At 38.1% G+C, this 22,294-nt stretch overlaps 1 protein-coding gene across 2 annotated transcripts in view; it reads left to right on the top strand.

Annotated features, from left to right (window-relative positions):
- CLCA2 (chloride channel accessory 2) overlaps nt 1-22,294 on the top strand; it is a 37,491-nt gene that overhangs the window by 3,915 nt on the left and 11,282 nt on the right. The window contains exons 3-12 of one of the 2 annotated variants that reach the window (XM_004262983.3): nt 483-633; nt 3,544-3,652; nt 4,655-4,814; nt 7,285-7,512; nt 10,903-11,133; nt 12,230-12,407; nt 13,258-13,364; nt 15,362-15,586; nt 18,076-18,346; nt 21,433-21,603. In XM_004262983.3, coding sequence (XP_004263031.1) covers nt 483-633; nt 3,544-3,652; nt 4,655-4,814; nt 7,285-7,512; nt 10,903-11,133; nt 12,230-12,407; nt 13,258-13,364; nt 15,362-15,586; nt 18,076-18,346; nt 21,433-21,603 — 1,831 coding nt within the window. The remainder of the gene's footprint in view (nt 1-482; nt 634-3,543; nt 3,653-4,654; nt 4,815-7,284; nt 7,513-10,902; nt 11,134-12,229; nt 12,408-13,257; nt 13,365-15,361; nt 15,587-18,075; nt 18,347-21,432; nt 21,604-22,294) is intronic. The other variant, XM_033432045.2, reaches the window with a different exon arrangement.

The raw sequence follows: 22,294 nt of genomic DNA, 5'->3' as shown, positions 1-22,294 counted from the left end.
TTGTCTTGCACTGATGAAAGAACCCACAGAAAGTTGTTCACAAAAGGCTATAACATTTTACAGTACAGCTCTGAATGATGTGTAAATGTTCTTAAAATTTCTTCAAACTTTTAAATTACTTTTTATCGTGATTTATAATATCAGAATTTTACAGTGTTGACTTTTGAGAAAATTTTAATCTGGAAAATGGGAAGGTCAAATGAAAGTAATGAAGCTCCATGGAAATTTGATAAGCTTTTAAAATATATATGCTTTTGAAAGTGACAGATAGTTTTGTTGATATTTAGTTGTGAATGCATTTTAAACTCCATCTAAAGGCATTTATTTTTTTAATCTGTTTTAAAATTGGGATACAATCCATATAGAAAAATGGACACATATCTTAAATGTACACTTCAAAGTGTTTTAACAAATGTAGATATTTATGTCACCAACATTACAGTCGCGATGTAGAGTATTACAAGGCATTTCTTTTAATTTAGGCAAATGTCATAGTGACTGACTGGTATGGGGCACATGGAGATGATCCATATACCTTGCAATACAGAGGGTGTGGAAAAGAGGGAAAATACATTCATTTCACACTTGACTTTCTACTAAATGATGACTTAACAGCTGTCTATGGATCACGAGGTAAGTTTGACCAATCAAGAAATAGACAATGGACAGCACTATTTACAGTATTCTGTGCTTAATGCTAAAAGGGACTCACAGAACCTGAAACCTGCCAAGGACTTACCATTGGGGTGAGGAGATAGGCCACGTGCCCATGAAAAGATGAGGGACAAAGTGAGCCAGAAAGGGTTAAGTGCCAGATTAGTGGCCCAGACAGGGCATGCTATAAGAATTCAGTGAAGAGGGAGAGCATTTTGAGCTAAAGGTGGTCAGAAAAGGCCTCACAAAGAAGAGGATCTTAAGGTTGAATATAATTTTGATAAATGGAAAAAAGGGAGAGAGAGTGGGAAAAGTATGAATAAAACCGTGGCAGCAGAAGAATCCAGGGCATATTTGAGAGATGGGCACAGTAGACCCCACTGATGGTGCAGAAAAACTATGGGAAGTGAATAGTGGGAGAAAATGCTGAAATGCACATGGGGTAGGTGATGGAGAGCCTCAAATGCCCAAATTAGCAAGTTACAACTTAAGGTTTATAAACATAGGAGTGAAACCATCCAAGCAGGGTTTTCAGAAGCTAAATCTGGCTGTGAGGATAATCTGACTCCCTCAGATCAATGAGGGAGAAACTGGATATCAGGAGAATAACTAGAAGTCCAGGTATGAGGCCATGAGACTTGAGTAAGATCGAAGGCAGTGAGATGGGAAGGACAAGAAAGAGAGTAACAAGAACAAGAGAATTTTCTACGTGCCAAGTGCTGTGCTATTTGCTTTTCAAATGTTATCTTATTTAATCCTAACAACTCTAAGTAATGAGAGATATTCCAGAGGGGAAAAAGTATGAAACAGAGGTCAGAACTGCTTCAGAGTGAAAGGCAAGGAGTGTGTGTGTGGGCAGCATTAAGTAACACACCAGGTTTTGGGCAGAAATAGAAGGGACCAGTTTTTTTTTTTTTTTTTTTTTTTTTTCGGTACTCGGGCCTCTCACTGTTGTGGCCTCTCCCGTTGCGGAGCACAGGCTCCGGACGCGCAGGCTCAGCGACCATGGCTCACGGGCCCAGCCGCTCCGCGGCATGTGGGATCCCCCCGGACCGGGGCACGAACCCGCGTCCCCCGCATCGGCAGACGGACTCTCAATGGCTGCGCCACCAGGGAGGCCCGAAGGGACCAGTTTAAAGGGGAAATCCACAAGTCTGGATTTAGGCAAGTGATTGTGAGGAAAGTGGACTATGCTGGTGGAAAGACCCAGCCTGTGGCGGAAAAAGGATGACTAGAGTTTGACAGTGAAGCCAGCGTCATAGGTTTGGAGATTGGCATTTAGTGGATGAGATCTGAGAAAGAAACTGTGGTGAGAAAAATGAGTAGGTCAAGGGCTAACTATCCAATTCTTAATTTTTTGTTTTTGATTTTAACGTACAGCAGTGCTTTTCAAATGATGTTTTCACTTTTACCCCCATTTAAATCTAAATAGATTTTATTATCCTCTGAATAACTAGCAGGAAGTGGAGCCACACACTCTATAAAACACACTTTATAAAACACACTTTATAAAACACTTTATAAAACTTTATAAAAATGGCTTTTTTTCCTGGTAACTCTGAGGTGCTGATAATCTCTGCACAAATATATGACTTCACCAGCACTTCTAAATTCCATGAGTAGGCAGAAACTTTTCCTTAGCACTTTCAGCTTAGACTGTTCCCCTCCCTTCCTATGTTCCAAGGTCCAAAAAATGCATAATATGCCACAGCCTGAGTCAACTCAGCAAACATTTCCTGGGTTCCCAGATCTTAAAAGAATTCAGAAAGAAAAGTGTACTTGGGGAGGGGAGTTAATCTGGAAAATTTCTATTGGGGAGAAGTCAGTTTTTAGCTGAACATTGAAGAAAATACAAGATTTAGAAAGGTAGAGATAAACTTATAAGGGATTTGATGCTGACAATGAGGATTTTCATGAGCTAAGATTTGAAGATAAACATGGAGAATCAGGAATAAAATGAAAGAGAAAGGACCACCCAAGCTGGTGAGGAGGTTCTATGATCCTTTTTGCTCCTTCTTCCCTCCCTGGCCCCAGGGTTTCAATCATTGCTGTAGACAGGAGAATTATCTATAGGAAAAAAGAGTGGCAGGCATGCCTGGATAACACAAACTGAAGAATAGGAAAGATTTATTTGCTGGTTTGATGTCTTAGTCGATTTGGGTTACTATAACAAAATAGCATACACTGGGAGGCTTATACACAAGAGAACTTTCTCACAGTTCTGGGGACTGGAAGTCCAAGATCAAGGCACCAGCCAAATTGGTTTCTGTGAAGGCCCACTTCCTGGTTCATAGACAGCCATCTTCTCACTGTGTCCTCACATGACAGAAAGAAGGAAACTTTCTGGGGTCTTTTTATAAGGGCACTCATCCCATTTATGAAGGCCCCACCCTCATGATCTAATAATCACTCCCAAAGGCCTCACCTCCTAACACCTTCACATTGTGGGTCAGGATTTCAACATATGAATTCTGGGGGGACATACACATTCAGTCCATTGAATTGAACATTCAGTCCATATGCTTCTTTTCCTTTCCCAGAATCCTTAACTTATAGGCATGTATAAAGCTAAACAGAAAACCTTAGGCAGCTTCCTTAGGGAAATGAGAGAATGTGAGACTCCTCACTAATTTCAAACAGATATGCAACAGGTAAATCACTGGTTTGCACTTCCAGACTAAACATATTTTCACACTGCCTCTTTTACAATGGTGGGGGTAAAGCAGAAGGAGATGGGAACGGGGTTGGGAAGAGGAAAGTGGAAGCAAGAATTGCACGTCAACCCTTCAGAATGAGTATATATAGTCAGGTGATGTTACGTATTCACTGATTAGCAAGGTCTATTGATGAAATTTTAGGAACTCAAAACAAAAACTCTCTCTTCCACAGGCAGAGTGTTTGTTCACGAATGGGCTCATCTCCGTTGGGGTGTGTTTGATGAATATAACAATGAGAAACCTTTCTACGTAAATGGGCAAAATCAAATTAAAGTGACAAGGTTAGTGTTTTTTTGCATGTTTAAAATTCACTGTTTATTTTTTTTTACGCTAAAATAGAGTTTATAATGGCTGCAAAACTTAACTGACAATTTTCAGTTTTATTGGATTTTTTAAAAAATTGGTAAGTATTTATGTGGTCAAATGCCAAAACAATATAAAAAGTTATACTCTTATATAGCATACTCCCACCACTCTCTTCACCCTGTTCCCTTTCATCCCCTCTAGATCACCATTTTTATTAGTTTCTCATTTATTTTTTCTGTGTTTCTTCAGGAAAATTCAAATAAATATGAATATATATTTTTCCTCACTCTTCTTTCTTTTAATTGCATAGTGTTCCATTGTATGGATATATCATAATTTTTCAACCAGTCCCTTATTATTGAACAAATGAGTTGTTCACCATATTTTGTTATTACTACAAGTCATAATGCTATAAATAAGTTATTTCCATTATATGCAGGCAGATCCGTATATCTATTGAATAGCTTCCAACAATTACCAGGTCATAGGGTAATTTTAGCTGTAATTTTGGTAGATATTGACTGATTCTTCTCCCAAAATTTAGATGGTTTTTTATCCCATTGACAGCATTTGAGACTGCTTATATAGGAAGGAATCCTTTTAAATATCATCATTAGATGTTCATTCTCTTCTTCCTCTGATGTCCAATGGCAATGAACTCAAAGGAGCCCTGATTCAGGATACTACCACTCATGACCTTCCTCAGGCCTCCAAAAGTTCATGTTGATTTCTCGGTGACTTTTGCTTTGACCCTGTTTAGCTGGTAAAGCCCTTGGCAATACAGAGCCTCTCATCAAAATCAAATGCTTTAAAATCAAGTGGAGTGCATTTGTAAATTAATGACCTTTCTTAATAGTTTTTAAAATGTCTTCTGTGTATCTAGCAATCTACGATCCTAGAAACAAATTATTTTATGAGCCAATAAGAAAGAAACATAAGCATTTCTAAAACAGACCCAATGTCTCTTCCTATTTCAGGTGTTCATCTGACATCACAGGCATTTTCTTGTGTGAAAGAGGCCCTTGCCCCCAAGAAAACTGTATTATTAGCAAGATTTTCAAAGAAGGATGCATGTTTATATACAATAGCACCCAAAATGCAACTGCATCGATAATGTTCATGCAAAGTTTATCTTCTGTAAGTATGGCCTTAGAATAACAAACTCTTACAAGATTCCATCTTTTCCCAAGATAGACTGATATGTTTTAAGTATTTAAACAAAAAGACAATTAAGATTCACTACATTTGGGACTTCCCTGGTGGTCCAGTGGTAAAGAATCCACCTTCCAATGCAGGAGAGGAGGGTTCAATCCCTGGTCAGGGAAATAAGATCCCACATACCGAGGGGCAACTAAGCCTGTGCGCCACAACTACTGAAGCCCACACTCCTAGAGCCCATGCTCCGCAACAAGAGAAGCCACTGCAATAAGCCTGCGTGCCACAACTACTGAGCCCACGTGCCTCAACTAGAGAGCCCATGTGCTGCAAACTACAGAGCCCATGTGCTCTGGAGCCCACACACCATAACAAGAGAGAGAAAACCTGCATGCCAAACTACAGAAAGAGAAGCCTGTGCGCCGCAATGAAAGATCCCATGTGCCACAACTAAGACCCAATGTAGTCAAAAAAAAAAAAAAAGAAAAGAAAAGAAAAAAGATTCACTACATTTTAGAGCTTGGGGAACCTTAGAGTTCATCTAGTTTTTACTTTACAGATTAAAAAAAAAAACTCAGTGCCCCCCCTCGACAGTCCAAGCTGATCAGTAAAAATTGTTTCCTTTAGAAAAGTGATTATTTGCTCTCCAGGGAAGGTGATTTAACAAGGGGAAACCTGGAGTCTTCAAAATAAATTGCTCGTATGGTGGTGCTTCTATATCCTTTCACAGGAAAGTGTACTGGGTTAATGACAGGGATGTAAAGTATGATTATATTTCTTCATTTAAGGTAGCAAACCACTCTTATTTTAATGGAATTCCCTAATTCTCTTTCCCTTGTTTTGCATATTCTAGAACTTAAAAAGAAAAGTCAGGTGTTACCAAGGGAAGTCAACTAACCCTTAGCTTTGCAGGTTCAGAAACTCAATCTTGTCAGTATTCCACGCTAACTGACAAGAGACTTGTGTAGGAATCCAGAACACATTTTTAAAATTATTTAAAAAGAGTACTCTGTCATGGCGATCTGACACTCGCATTCTCTAGCCAGTTCATTTTCTCTCTGACAGAAGCAGCACGGAACAGCCAAATTCTACCCAGAGGCCTATTTTGAGAGTGTGGAATCAGAAAGGAGGGAGTTAGGAGATGCAGAGATTTAGTCACATCAGCCTTCATAACCTGATACATTTGTCCAACTTCATCACATCTGTGGGTCACGTCCTCTCCATTGAGCTGGGAACACTGTGGGCAGTGTCTCTGTGAAGTTTTCTGTTTCTATGACTAACCCAATGTTCCTTGGATTGACACATTCTTTTTTTAGATAATTTTTTTTTCTTCAGTCTGGTTTTAGTCAAGGCTAAGAGTCATCTGTAACTTTAAGGTGCTTTTTCATATTTCTTGTCCAATTCATTATGGTTTTAATTTAATTTACAGCTTTAATATCTGAAGCCAAGCTAATTCCATGTTATTTCATCCACATTGTTTGTGGCTAGGTACTATCTTTCTGGTCATTTGAAACACCTACTCATTAATATCCAGTCAGAAAACTTTTACCATCTCCTAACCATAGTCATGAAATATAAAGAAAAGAGTTAAAAACAAACATACAGACAAAAACAACAAAACACGTTCTATCATATCTCCCCATCCTACTAAGAAACTCATGTTCTTATGCAATTACTAACTTTTTGAAGCTTCAGCTTCCTTTTCTAAGAAATTAGAGTTGGGGCTAGAGAATCTGTAAGATTTCTTTTACCTCTAAGCTTCCATAGCTCTGTTAGCAGGAAGCATCTACTGTTTGTAGGAATATAGCCACTGGGAAGTAGATAACACATTACTTTGCAATGCAAATCATGCCTTTAAAAGAGGTGCTGCCAAGGTTTAGTATTATTGTATGAATTATGGCTATATCTCCAAATGGGGAAAGAGATCAGGAAGTAGATTTAAGTTGGTTTTCTCCTTATCCTAGTCTTACAGAGGTCAATATTTGAACTAGCTCAATATAGGTTTATTGATCAATAGATAAAGGTGCAGTGGTTATTAAATATCATTCCAAGGAATAGGCTGATCAAGATAAGATAACATCTCCTGGGGTGTTTTCTTTAACACATTATCATGCTAAGGAAGTTGAGAGTTTGTTTTATTTTTTTAAAGCCTAAGATATTTATACACGGTCTACTCTCTGTTACCTAAGCGCACGAAAACTTTAACAGAGGTTGACCTCAGTACCACATGCGTGCCAGAGTTTCAAGCAAAGGGTGCCAAGGTTTATCTGTAAATTCAATGGCATTCTTGAAGTAAAGAAGGACATAGCTGTAGCACTTCTGATTTCTCATGTTTCAGCTCACCTTTCCTCTTACCTTTAGTTGCTTGAGAATGAGAAGTATGTCTAGTGTGAGAAGAGTACTTTTATTTTCTGATTATTTTCTGAGTACTTTTATTTTATTCTTTTTCAAGGTGGTTGAATTCTGTAATGCAAGTACCCACAACCAAGAGGCTCCAAACCTGCAGAACCAAATGTGCAGCCTCAGAAGTACGTGGGATGTAATCACAGACTCTGACGACTTTAATAACAGTTTTCCCATGAAAGGGACTGAGCTTCCGCCTCCTCCCACGTTCTCTCTCATACAGGCTGGCGACAAAGTGGTCTGTTTAGTGCTGGATGTGTCCAGCAAGATGGCAAAGGTAACATTTGAACCAAAATAGTTGTAAACCATCACTTTTTTCTATCAGTTTTTAATTCTTTTTCTTTTCAGAGGGTAAGGGAAGGGAAGGGTGAGGCCAAACGTTTGGAATAGTCATGGGCATCATCTCTTCTTGGGTATGAGAGAAACAAATTCAGAATGTGGCCCAGATATTGAGATAACACAGATAAATGAAATCCACAGGTAATTCCCAGCCCTCATTATTGCTACTAATTGCAACCTTTTCCAACCAAAACCCTTTCCAAAACTCTGACATGTAGCGGAAGGCTCCTTTCTGACCACATTCCACTCACTGGTAAACAACCATGGCCGAGGTAATAGACTGAGTTTGCAGTGAGTGTGCATATCCATTATGTGTGTATTTTCTATGTCATTGTGTACAGAGAAACATATCTCACTCATCTGGCAATCTGGCAGCCTACTAGAAACCCATTCTCCAAAGCTCCAGAATTCTTAGACAGTAATTAGAAGTTTAGTCTCTGGAATCAGGCAGATGTGCTTTAAGTCCTGGCTCCTTCATTTACTTTCTGTGTAATCAAGAGCAAATAACCTCTCTGAAGCTCAGTTTTCTCATCTGTAAAACAGAGATAACAATACCTATTTCATTGTTGTGACAGAGACAGTTCATACTGGCTCACAGGAGTCAATTGTTAAATTTTCAAGAAATTTGCAAGCCAGGTGTAAATATAGCCATTATTAAAAAATAAACTATGTAGAGTTATAATTAAATAAAATATATTGAAATAAGCATAATAAATGCTCAAAACTCATTACTTCCTAATTATTTTTCTACTATTCTTACTATTATCTATGCCCAGAGTCAGTAACTACCTGCTTTTGCATAGCCTGCAAATTAAGAATGGGTTTAGAAAAAAATCAAGAGAATAATAAAATTTCAGGACACATGAAAATTATATGAAATTCAAATTTTAGCATCCATAAGTAAAATTTTATTGGGAGACAGCAATGCTCATTTGTTTACATATTATCTATGGCTGCTTCAGTACTAAAATAGCAGAGTTAAGTAGTTGCAAAAGACAATATATGTCCCACCAAGCCTAAAATATTTACTATCGGACCCTTTACAGAAAATGTCTGCTGATCCCAGATCTAGGCTCCTGAGGTTATTTCTGGTCTATCATCTCTATGACTCTGCTCCTACATATCTCTTGCCAACTTTGCACTCAGCGATGTCAGGTTGACAGCTTAAATCAGCCACAGTGAGAATATTTACCCCATAGAAATTGCAACAAATCCAGGGTTCTCCCTCTTTCTCTTTTTACCAGAAAGCCAGTTTTTAAACTTTTACCAGCGCACCACTAACTACTTCATAGTGTTGTTGAAAGGGAAAATGAGATACTGAATATGAAGTTTTTGGTTTATAAGTGACAACAGTTATTTTATTATAGTACTTGTCCTAAGGGAGAGTTTATCCTCTTGTATTCTCTGGATCAGTAGTCCTGGAAAATTTGCCTCTTTTGGCTTGTCTCTAAAATATGAGGAATACCACTAATACATTCAGCATCTAGATAATTTTGTGATCTTGCCTACCTGCAGTTGACTAGGGTATGATCTTCAAATATAATCTCAGAGTAATTAATATTGACTATCTGCCTCTGTTGAGCAAGAACAGATGGGGTGAAAGGGAAAGATAGTTGTACTTGAAAGAAGACCTGAGAGAAGTAGAACAGAAATAAGCCTAAAGTAGCAAGCTCATGGCAAAGAAAACTTCTCTCCCTTTTCCTGTCAATAGTGTCACTGAACCATCACGACCATCCATTCATTTATCAGGTGCCTATACTGTGCTGGCTTGGGGGATACAGAGATGACGGAATAGTCTGCTTTGAAATGCTCACAATCTGATGAGGGAGACAACACACACATGTGAATAAACACAATACAATGTGACAAGGCTCCACAGAGGTGTGAATTGCTGTGGAGGCATCGGCAGCATCTGGGTTATAGGAGAGTGACTGAGGAAGACTTCACTGAGAGGATGAACTTGGAGTTGAGTCTTGAAGCATAAGTAGATATTTGCCAGTTGGATGAGGTGAGGGGAGGCATTCCAGTGAAGAGAATAGTGTATGCAGGTGGCTGAGAGGCAAAATTAATAGAATTTTTTTCAGGGGAAGTACATCAATTGGTATGGATATAACTAACAGTGGCTTGGCCTAGAAAAATGACAGATAAGATGAAAACGAATGATGAAATGAATGATGGTATGAATTTGAGAGAAATTTAAGACGTATTGATATGACCTGTTCAAGGATATGGAGGCTGGTAACACAGGAGTAATAAAAGAGAGTTCCAGGTTTCTGGCTTCACTAGTTAGGAGTAGAGGTCATGACCATGTTGTTAGCAATACTTAGTATTTACTAAGTACTTACTATGTACCCATTTTGCAGATGAGAAAACTGAAGCTAAAAGAGATAAGTAATTTCTCTATGGTCACATTACTAGTAAAAGTTGAAGGCAGGATTCAAAGTCCTTGTTTTATCCACTCTACCAATTTACCTCTCAATATTGTAAGAGAAACAATATTTGGGAAGGGGGGCAATGAATTCAAAGTGTATAGAGTTTGAGATACCTGTGAGAGGTTAAATTGGTGGTGTTTCCTAAGCAGTGTGAAATGCAGGTCCAGATGTTAAGGGAGATGTCTAGGTTGGAGATAGAGACCACAATCATCACTGAACAGGTGGTCATTGAAGCTCAGCTTCCTGCTCCCACAGCCTTCAAAACAAATGACCCTAATGAATTCATCACTAGTATCACCTGCCCAAATGTGGTCACTAACATTACTTTATATTTATTCAAGGTGTAACTATTGTCATATACATATCTCAGTTGATCCTCATGGTAATTCTATTTTAGCAAGTAAGAAAGATTATTATTACCCTCACTTTACAGATGGAATGCCCAGCCTAAGATAAACATGATAACAGAGAGTAGTGCCAGGATAGATGCCTGACTGCTGTTCCTCTCTACCATAAGATCTTTGCAATGTTTCCTCTTACCCAGGATGAATTTTAAAAGAAGCAATTACAAACCAAGTCTCTATTGGTTCTACAGATCTTTGAATCAGGTAGGAGAGAAATAGTGGATGTATGTGTTCTTATGGAATGGTAAATCATGAACAGCTTCTTAGGGGCAGAGTTCCAAACCAACCCCCACCCCGCCGAAAAGCATTCATTTTTGAGCCTGCATTTAATCAAACAATATTCTAGCATAGTGTCAATCTTTACAACTCAAAAAATCAGAGTCTGACATCTCTAAAGAATTAGCAGAGATATTTGCTAATTGAGTTACTTAGTTATACTTTTGTCTACCAACCAAATGCTGTTACCTTTCTTTTTTCTTTTCTGCAACATAGGCTGACAGATTCCTTCAACTGCAACAAGCAGCAGAATTTTACTTGATGCAGATTGTTGAAATTCATACCTTTGTGGGCATTGCTAGTTTTAATAGCAAAGGGACAATCAGAGCCCAGCTGCACCAAATTAACAATGATGATGACCGAAAGTTGCTGGTTTCCTATCTGCCTAGCACTGTGTCAGCTGAAGCAGAAACCAGCATCTGCTCAGGGCTGAAGAAGGGATTTGAGGTACAGTAGAGCACCCCAAGCCTCACCATCACTTTCCTTTCCCTCACTTTGTATCTGAGGTTGCTTCTGATTTGGGGCAATCTGTTACAATATGGTCATGAGTCTCAAGTATAGGAAAGTAATGATGGATTATCTTTAAGGTCAGGGACCACGACTTTCTCACCACTGAATCCCCTGTGCCTAGTAAAGGGCATGTAATATTTGCTTAAGAAAAATTTCTTGAAGGAATGAGTAAATAATTGAACACAGTTATTCAATTATAGGCTGGGGGACTTCAGCATCATCAGAAAAATTTCTAACACTGTCCCTATCCGTCTGGGACTGTTCCATCTGTGGCTGTTGTTACCCTTGGGTTTTCCAATCAAAATCAGCAAGTCTGGCCTCCTGCCTATAGTCATTCTAGACCTCAAGCATATGAATATCAGTTAAGGTCAGAGGTATGTTTCAAGAATAACGGAGTTCACCTAAATCAGCATGAGTGTGGATTCAACACTGAGGATACAGCCATGTGTTAAACATCTGGTAGCAGGCAGAACACAATTGCAACTGTTACTTTCTACAGCCAAGAGTTTCTCAACATTGGCTGCGCATTGAAATCAGCTGGGGATTCAAAAATTCCAATGCCTGCATCTCACCCCCAGAGATTCTGATTTAATTGATCTTGGGTGTGAGCTGTTCATTAAAAAATTTTAAAGTTCTCATCCAATTCCAGTGTATAGCCAAGGTTGAGAAACACTGCTCAAGGTCCTTTTATTGGCCACTTATTGGATCTCAGAAGCAAGGATCTCACATAATAATGTTCTCCCACATCCTCTATGATAGACACTATTCTAAACTAGGGGTATCTCATAGTGATTTGAACAGGAAGAAGTCCTATCCATGAGTAAGCAGGCAATGGCATGTAGGGTGACAAGTGCTGTGATGGGGTGAGGTGAGGACTGAGTGGAGATGGGCATGGAGAGTGTGGGAAGTTAGAAAGGACCTGGAAGAGGAATATGCCCCTCTGGTGGGGAATTTGGAATGAGAGTGAATTCTCCTGCTCAATAAGGCAATCTGAATCACATTTCCTTCCAAATGAATGATACCCTGTGTTCAGATGGTTGAAAAACTGAATGGAAAAGCCTTCGGCTCTGTGATGATACTAGTGACCAGTGGAGATGATGAGCATGTCACCAACTGCTTCCTCACTGTGCTCAGCAGTGGTTCGACTATTCATACCATTGCCCTGGGTTCATCTGCAGTCAAAAACCTGGAGGAATTATCACATCTTACAGGTAGGTAAATTTCTAGCAACATGTTTTAGAGCATTTCCTTTCAACTTGAATATTCAAAGAACCACCATGAAACTCAGATTATGTCAACAGAATACATGGCTTAATTGAAAAAACTATGAACAGTTTTCTTAAGAAAAAACACAAAACAAAGTCATTGCTAAATTCTGTCAAAAATTTGCTTTTTTATACTTTCCTTAGAAAGTGCCAATTATATACACCTAATGAAAATATTATTATTACTTCTTTGTTAAACCAGCCTGAGCATGTATAATCATGGAGCTAAAAGTATGTTTAAATGCACTAACTTCTATGATAAGGAGACGTGCAATATTACACACATATCTTTTTTTGTTCTAAATGAGGCACAGAATAATTTTATCTTATATTCCTCACATTGAATAAAAAATGCATATGCTAACTTGAAAACTGAAAGCTAGGTTTTATTGAATTATGTTTGAAAATAATGTTTTCAGAATGTAAATGTAAATATATAGCAATATAAATGGGTAGAAATTAACCTAGATTGTCTAAGAATTACCTTAATTAAATATTTATTGATTTCAATAAATATTTATTTTCAATAAATATTTATTGAGTTTTTATCACATACTGGGTAGAGCTCTAGACCCTACAATTACAGCTGTGAATAGAACAAACAAAACCACTGCCTTGGGGTGCCTGCTCACCATGTGGTCGTATAGGATGCTGTGCAAAGCAAGTCAAGCACAGCTCCTGCTTTCCCCAAACTCACCCTCTTAAGCAAAGGAAGTTTGTTAGAAAAGGTCTATCACTTTATCTTTTGTTTTACTTTATACATTTTAATAGCTAACATCCCAATTGTGTATTTCAGGAGGTTTAAAGTTCTTTGTTCCAGATAAATCCAACTCCAATAGCATGCTTGATGCTTTCAGTAGAATTTCCTCTGGAACCGGAGACATTTTTCAACAACATATTCAGGTCAGAATTTCCTCAATATTATATTTACAGATAGGGGAGAGGGGACAGGGAGCAAGTAAAATAGATGAATTGTGCTGTCTCATTAATCTTATTTGAATATGTAACAGTCCTTGTTACATTAAAAGAAGGCTTTTAGTGAGCTTCTTGACATCACCAGAACCAGGCTTCATCTTTACCTGATGTCTACTTCTCAGCCCTAGGAGTCATTTTCTGTAATTGCTACTTCAGCTTTTCAAGGTCTATAGCAGAGTTTGCTCCTTCCTTGTGGCTCAAAATGGGGTTGGGGGTGGGACATGGGGTAGAGGTAAGGTCCAGAATTAAAATAAGAATCAGTGGCTTTAGTTTTAGTTCAAACTTGCCATCAATCAGAATCCATTTTACTTTGCTTCTTTAAAAACTTCCTTGAAGCTCCTCCCTCATATAAAAAGTATCAACTATTTCGTTCAATTCTAGAAATTCCTAAAGATCTCTCCAACTACCACAATTTATTTGATTTTGCTCACAAAATCTTCCTTTAATCAAGTCATTTTTTTCAAAGGGCCAATTTATTTTTCTTTCAAAGTACTTTAAAGATATTTTGAATATAACTGAATAATGTTTTGAATAAAATTTCACCTGCTGTTTCCTCACAGATGGTAAGTGAACCTGCCAAGTTAATGGCTTGATGGGAGCAATGAAATCAGTAAATTATTCTTAGAAAATATTTAACATGAAGATTATATGCACAGAGTAAAGGCAATAACCACAATTCTGTCATTAGAAGTAGGAAAAGGTGAATTTTAAGTGATAATGTATATTTTAGATTAGACTACCATTGGCTCTTCTGAATAATCTTTCTACCCTTGATTTTCTCTTTAATAATATGAAATAAAAAGAAATGTTTAAAAAAGTAAAACAAATTTAGCAAAACATTATTCATATGACTCAAATTGGTTCCCAGAGTTGGCCACCTCTCCCCAGTTATTTGCATGTCATTAGCCCCTCTAGACTGTGGGCAGAAACTACATCTAACCCCCTTCAACAGCTCAGAGCCCGGCATGGAACGTGGCACAGTAATTAGCAGTCCACGGACACTTGTTCAATTGAGTTGAACAAATAATCCGCAATGTCTTTGCTGTCATCCACCAACAGAATTTTACATTCTTTACAAGTCTGAGCAATTTTACAGTGTTGCTAATGTCTTTATTTAATAAATATGATTTTTCAAAGTTATTTATAGACTGGTATTCTTTGTGAATACACAGCAATTAAACGCAGGGGTTCTGGTGTCAGCCAGCCTGGGCTCTATGCCTGTTTCACCTCCTTGCTGTGTGACCTTGGACAGCTTACTTCCCTAAGCCTGTCATTTCATCTGGGAAATGTGGGTAAGAATAGCACTTATCTCAGAGGGTTTTCATAAGGATTGGGTTAGATAATACATGTAAAGCATTTAGCACAGTGCCCAGCATCTGTATGCACTTGGTGCATGTTACACACACACACACACACGCACACACAAAGTGCACATACAGCTTATTTAAGTGCACACTGCTTAAATCATGACTAAATGATTTTTTTAAATGTACTAAACCCCGCTGAAACCCAATGTCTGATTTCTTATTAAAATACATAAAGGTATCTGGACAGATTATACACAAATTAATTAGAGCACATTCACAAAAAAAGTCAAAAAAAAAAAGCTTGTTTTAATTGCTGCTCCGAGGCTAATGTTGATTTGGATAAGAGAGAAGTATGAGAACAGCTAAAACCTCTTGATAAAGATTAATGAAGTGACATGTACTAGCTATAACAAAATATTTTATATCTACTGTACTTATAACACTTTGCTTAAGCAAAGTATTTTTACATGAAAAATAATTTATGTAAATATGGGACATGTCCAAGTTAAATAGTTTTTTTATTTTTGCCAATTCATTTTTATTTGTCATAAAAATAAAGGAAAAATGGAATGATTATGCATATGCTAGAAACTTTCACATGTATATTCTCTCGAACAGCTTGAAAGTATAGGTGGATATGTTAAACGTCACCATCAACTGAAAAACACTGTGACTGTGGATCACAGTGTGGGCAATGACACTACCTTTCTAGTCACATGGCAGAACAGTGGTCCCCCTGAGATTGTATTATTTGATCCTAATGGAAGAAAATACTACACAGATGATTTTACCACCAATCTAGCTTTTCGGACTGCTCGCCTCTGGATTCCAGGAACTGCTAAGGTAGGTATTGTAAGCTTGTTCGTAATGACAACGTTTAGTCAACTACGTGACTTTCAGATGGATCACAGAATTAAATGCATTGTGTAAAGGAAATCCTATTCGAATATATCAAAATTTTACTTTAAATTTATGAGGGATTTTTTGAATGTTCAAAATTTAAGAGGAACTACTAAGGTATGTTCAAAACTTTAAATAATGGACACCAAAGGCTTCTCACTTCAACAGTGGAAATTAGTATTTATGTAGTACAAATAATTTCTTTTTGCTTACTTCCTTCTTTACAAAATCTGTATCGAATACTTAGAAAAAACCCTCTGCTTAGAATTTATAATATAAATACATGGAATATATATGTTTTTGAGCACCTACTATGTGCAGGGTCTTGTTCTAGGTGCTTTACAATAAAGTGCCATAATAAGAATAAGAACAGGGTACTCAGAGCACACAGGGGGCATGTGCAGGCAGTGGGGGAAGAATGCTTCCTGTAAGTGAAGACATCAAAATGGAAATGTGGAGGCCTAAGGGGCCAGATGTATGAATAACATTCTGGACAGAAGAAACAGCATGCAGGAAGGCTGTGCATTGCCTGAATGCAATCCCTCTTCAGGTCTGTTGGCCCTCCCCCACCCCCCCACCCCGGATCACTGTTGATAGCCTCTGCTTGGCCTTCCTTCCTCTGGTCTAGCATCCTTCTCTCCAAACACCTTTATCAGAGTGATCCTTCTGAAGCACAAATCTGATCAAACATGTCTCCTACTCAAAACTCTTTGAGGGTCTCAGGATAAAATCCATGTGGTTATTAGTATATACTAAGCCCTTCACGTTCTGGCTTCTGCCCAAACTTAACTCTTTTTAAAAATTATTTTTTAATTTAGAAAACTTTATTTTTATATAATTTTTAAAGGTTACTTTCCATTTATAGTTTTTACAAAAGATTGGCTACATTCCCCATGTTGTACAATACATCCTTAAGCCTATCTTACACCCTAGTTTGTACCTCTTACTCCCCAACCCCAAACTTATCTCCTAACCCTACTCCCAAACACCCTGTGCTCTGCCCCTACTTAACTTTTCTCCAAACGCATCATGTTCCTTTCACACCTGTGCACAAGGACCAGGAACACTTTACCTACTTCTTGCTGCTTTTGCCTGACCTCTTTGTCTGGATTAGGTGCCCCGTATCAAAACACTTCTTACACCCACAGAGGAGTTTTCGTGTGGAGGTTTCCGCCACGTGTCTGTTACTAATGTTATGATTACAAAAAACAAAACAAAACCAAGCAGGAAAAACCCAGATAGATAGATAATCTTGATGCTTGAATTGTGACTTCACTGGAAAATGGCAAACCACATGAATCCCAAGAAGAAGACTGGATAGGGTGTGGCATCTTAACTTTCCAGAGTCAAACCTTAACCCACTGATTTCTCTCTTCTTCATCCTGCTTGATTGTGTTCCTCCTGCTACTTCCACGATTTAAGAAGGAGCAGCAGCAGGAATTAGGAAAAAAGGAATACTTATGTACAATTTTATCAAAAGAACAAATTTCTGCTACACTGTAGTTTAAGCTTTTTTCTTTCAGACATTTGTTTCCAGGTTTCCGCCAGGCAGCCCAGACAGATAAGGAGAACGGCATTCAGCAATACTTCTATAAATTACTCAACATAGACATTGTGCAATCCTGATCTATTAAAAATAGTGTTCCTTTTCTTGGTCCCTAATAGTGTATGTGGGGTTTTTTTTTTCGTTCTATTATTTTTTTTAATTTTTTTTTGCGGTACGCGGGCCTCTCACTGTTGTGGCCTCTCCCGTTGCGGAGCACACGCTCCGGACACGCAGGCTCAGCGGCCATGGCTCACGGGCCCAGCTGCTCCGCGGCACGCGGGATCCTCCCAGACGGGGGCACGAACCCGCGTCCCCTGCATTGGCAGGCAGACTACCAACCATTGCGCCACCAGGGAAGCCCGTGTATGTGGATTTTGTCGCTTGAGATTTCTGGGCATGGGAGCATTAAAGGAAGTGGAGGGCAGGAAGGATACTGTTGCCTTTTATTCCAGGTTATCCACATAAATCATAATTGTCCACTTAATTTGCTGTAATTTTCTCCATTATATAAAAGGAATGAAAACGTTGAACCTCCTGTAGGGTGAAGGGGCTCAGATTAATATTTGCCAAGTACTTTGAAGCTGGACACATTGTTATCCTCTAAAAATGTGAATCAAGATGTGTCCTTCCCCAAAAATAAATTCAGGGTCTAATTCCCTAAAGAGTTACCTAACAATGAAAGTGGGTTGTACAGTGAAAGCCATGTAAATACTGAATTTAGTTATCTCTTAACCAACATTACTCTTCCTGATATTCTTTTGTAGTATTTTAGAAAATGCAATATCAACAAAACAAGAGCAAAAAACCCTACGAGGTTAAGTTTACACTTTAAAATGAGGGTTGATTTTTTTCTTCACACTTGACAAACGAAGTCTTTGTTTTGCAGCCTGGGCTATGGACTTACACACTGAACAATACCCATCATTCTCCTCAAGCCTTGAAAGTGACAGTGACCTCTGGTGCCTCCCGCTCAGCCGTGCCCCCTGCCACTGTGGAAGCCTTTGTGGAAAGAGACAGCACCCATTTTCCCCATCCTGTGACAATTTATGCAATTGTGAGAAAGGGGTTTTATCCCATTCTCAATGCCACTGTAACTGCTACAATTGAGTCAGAGACTGCAGATCCTGTTACGCTGAAACTTTTTGATGATGGAGCAGGTAACAAGGAATATCATGTAATTTTTCATGTTCTTAAGAGCTGTTCTGATGCTGCAGTATCAATATTAAGTTTATCTTTAAAATTCTTCCAATTCAATTATTTTTCTCACCCAATCTTATGAGAATCTCAAATTCTCATGGACTCACTGACATACTAAGTAGCTACAGGTCTCTACCTGCACAGGGAAAACAAATGTGAACTTGGGAAAAGAGAGTCTCCTTGAGGCTCCTCAGAGTGACTGTGTGTGAGCAGAATGGAGGGAGGAAGTCGCCCGACACCTAGGTCTTGGCTTCCACTTGTCCAGTGACACTGACCACACTTAGTAAGGCCACTTGGGAACAGGCATGCCCACATTCCTTTAGGATTCACCAGTTTTCCTATTCACTGAAATAATCATATTGGACAATTAAAATAGCAAATGAAAACCCCAAAAGGGAGATGCAATGACAGTTAATCCATTTCTTCTTCTTTTGCCCGGCTGTTAAAGAGAAAATTGGAAATTGAGTTGACCATAGACTGTTCTTTAGCCAAGTAGCTGGGTTGATGAGAGAGCAGAGCCATGGCCTTTTACATGTGTTATTTGCTAACAAGAAGACCAGGCCAGCAAGCTTAGTGGAATCAGGATAGAGATTTCCCCACCACTGGGAAAACAAAGTCAAACAAAACAAAACCCTACTTCAAAGCACTCATTCTGCACAGAGAGAGTTCAGAACTTCATCATCATACCTCACAGACACCACAGCATCAATCTGGGCAACGAGCAGCACTTGGACTCTTTCTGACTAACTTGTTTTAACTTTTAAAAACAAACTCCTTTATTGTTTTATCTTTTCTCTTCTGTTCTTTTCCTAAACTAAATTCTCAGAATGACAATAGACCTCAAAGTTTATGTTGGCAGCCCCAATGTTTGATCTACCAGTAAAATCATATTCCTTCTCTTTGTTGTTTCAAAGATAAAAATATTTTAAGAGTCTTATGTTTGTTTAAAACAAGACAATTTATGTGAAAAATCTCTGTAGGTTATTTTGCTGTGATTCTCCTGAGCCCATAACTTCAGGCAGAATTTTGTTCTGAGGTGCTTTAATGTGGTCTGCCCTACGTGTAGGCTATGAGGCAATGCGTTGTTTGTAGAGAATAATAAATAGATTAAAGAAATAAATGTATATACCAATTAAGTATAAGCAATTATAATAATAAACCAATTAAAAGTTAAAAAAAAATGAGTCTTATGTTTGGCAACCCATTAGTATCTTGCCATGGCAATCTTGTATGACATTTATGAAACAAAAGTTCATTTAAAGGATTTTAGTTCAAGGCCACCTCAGAGGATACTAGACAAGTCCTCTTATTTTGCCTACTGGAATGGATCCAAACAAACTTCTCAGACTCTGATTGCTTATTCCTGGCCACACCTTTCACTTTTTGTATATAGTCCAAAAATACACTTTGCAGAATGTTCCTCCCTAGCCCCAGCCTGTGGGCTGGCCTGGGAACAGATCCTGCTGTCTTAGGAAAGAGCACCTCAATAGGCTTTTATATTTATTCCCTGGAACCATTCTGTTTGTTTGATGTCAAAATTTATACCCTGATGAAAGAAACAATGAAAAGGTTGTTTAAACACTGAAGTGTAAATTTAGATTTTTCCCCTGTACTTAACACACATGCACATAGTTGTCTAATACTTATGTTTATAATGGAAATAGTACTTATCTGCTAATAAAATTAATGAACAATATAAAATGCTTTATAATTTTAAATATACTTTCTCATGCACACTCTCAAATAATCATCACAACCACCCTGTGAGATGTTATCCCCATTTTATAGATGAGAAAACTGAGGCTCAGAGGGATTGTTTCACAGCTACTGTGGCAGATCCAGACCTTAAAACAAGTCCCCTGACACCCAAGCCAGTGTTCTTTCCCATTTCTTTCTGACTCAATGATTAAAAGAGGTGGCAGTGGTAACCGTGGCAGGAAGAGATTTTTCTTTATCATTTCTCAACAAAGATAGACCTTATTAATCATTAAATCACTAAATATCAAGATCTGATTTCTTTCCAGTAGATAAAAAAGGTTTCTAAAACTACTGTGATCATAAGGTGCTTAGCGTTTTTTATTTTAATAAAATATACTCCTATTTTTCTCATGTGAAGGAGCAGACCTGCCTCTCTAGTGAGGATTCTAGAGCACTTCAGTAATGATGAAATGCTAGAGAACAGGGCTGGGTGTGAGGTGTGAGAAGTGAATTGACCGTAGAATAGGACAAGCTGCTTGGCCCATGTGGCCACTTGCACTTGAACAGTGAATGTGATCTGCACTTGGGCTAAGCTGCACCTCCCATGGCTGCCCTGGAATCTAGGCCTTGCTGCCATTCAGTCATGGGCTTGGTTTGGAACTGAATGACTCTCTGAGGACCAATGCAAAAGGAAAGAAGTCTAGCACTGGGCAAGATTTTAGAATGCCTCCTGAAGCAAGGCACATCCTCCCGAAGTGGACAGAACCAAAGCCTGTCAAACTCCAAGTCAATGAGCACCTTCGAATCTAGAACAACCCACGTATCCTCTAATGAGGAAATTAATTTCACACTATTATATCAACTACCAAAGTTTTTTTTTTTTTTTCATCAGGGCTTCAGGGTGTTCATAAACCCCTTGAAATTGCATGAAAGTATGTATATGTACATATATATTTATTCACTGGGAGCAGAGCAGCTTTTATCTCAAAAGGGTGTGTGACTATATATAAGCTTAAGAATGTGCTTGGTTTCTATGAAAACCTAGTATTATTTTCAGTGATAGGAAGGAGAGCGCTAAAGGTGATTATTAAATGCTTTATTAGCACTGAAGCAGGTACAACTCATTCACCTTTAGAAAATAATTTTTCAGAGGTTAAGGAATCACAAGGAGAAATTATGGAGCCGTTGGAATTTTAATCACCTGATAATATCAAAAGTAGCTATGAGCATAACAGCATATGCTAAAATTAGAAGAACAAGGGGAATAAATCTTATTTTTAATGATTTAATTAAATATTAATAATCAACTGTGATAAGTATTGACATTGAGTTTTTTTTATATTAACAGGTGCTGATGTTATAAAAAATGATGGAATTTACTCGAGGTATTTTTTCTCCTTTGCTGTAAATGGTAGATATAGCTTGAAAGTGCATGTCAATCATTCTCCCAGCATAAGTGCCCTAGCCCACTCTATTCCAGGAAGTCATGCTATGTACGTACCAGGTTACATAACAAACGGTAAGAATCATTAGCACTGTTATTTGAATAACATCATTTAATGTGTATATTTCTGATGAGTGTGTGTGTGTATGTATCAGAGAGAGAGGTGAATTTCAAAACTCTTTTATATAAGTCAATGCATAATTTGTTGATTAACTCTTTAATCCTCAGTGATTCATGATAGTAGATAACAGGAAGGCAGTAGGTAATTCCCACAGATTTCTCCTACCCTCGTTTTAGTCATTATTTTGACCACTTTCTTGTGACTGTTTCATCAGAATTACTACCAGGCAAAGAGATTTATTGAATTTTCTCCTGTATAGCTCCTGTACTTCCTCTACAGAGGAAAGAGGAAGAGGCAAAAAGTTGTTAGCAGTTTAAAGAAGGAAGCAAATAGCCCAAACAATCCACACAGGAAATGAGTTCCTGAAAAAATATGAGTGTGGATATTACAGGAAACTGAGGGCTTCCTGAAGATGTTCTGTCTTCCTTCAAGATAAAAGTGCCGAATACATAGAAGATACACATATTTTTTAAACACCATTATTATAATAGTTCCTGATGGGAAGCAGTGGTTAAAGTATAACAAACAGAAAAATGCTGTAGTCTTTAAATATAATCTCAAAAAATGTTTCTAATCATTCTTATTTGAAAAACTGCAGAATCTTTATGAATACTTTTCATGTATTTTAGCAGCTATAACTAATCA

Source organism: Orcinus orca, chromosome 1 (genome assembly GCF_937001465.1).
Source record: "Orcinus orca chromosome 1, mOrcOrc1.1, whole genome shotgun sequence".
Classification (NCBI taxonomy): Eukaryota; Metazoa; Chordata; class Mammalia; order Artiodactyla; family Delphinidae; genus Orcinus; species Orcinus orca.
The sequence above is the reverse complement of the archived record's forward strand: the minus strand, read 5'-3'. Positions and strand labels throughout refer to the sequence as shown.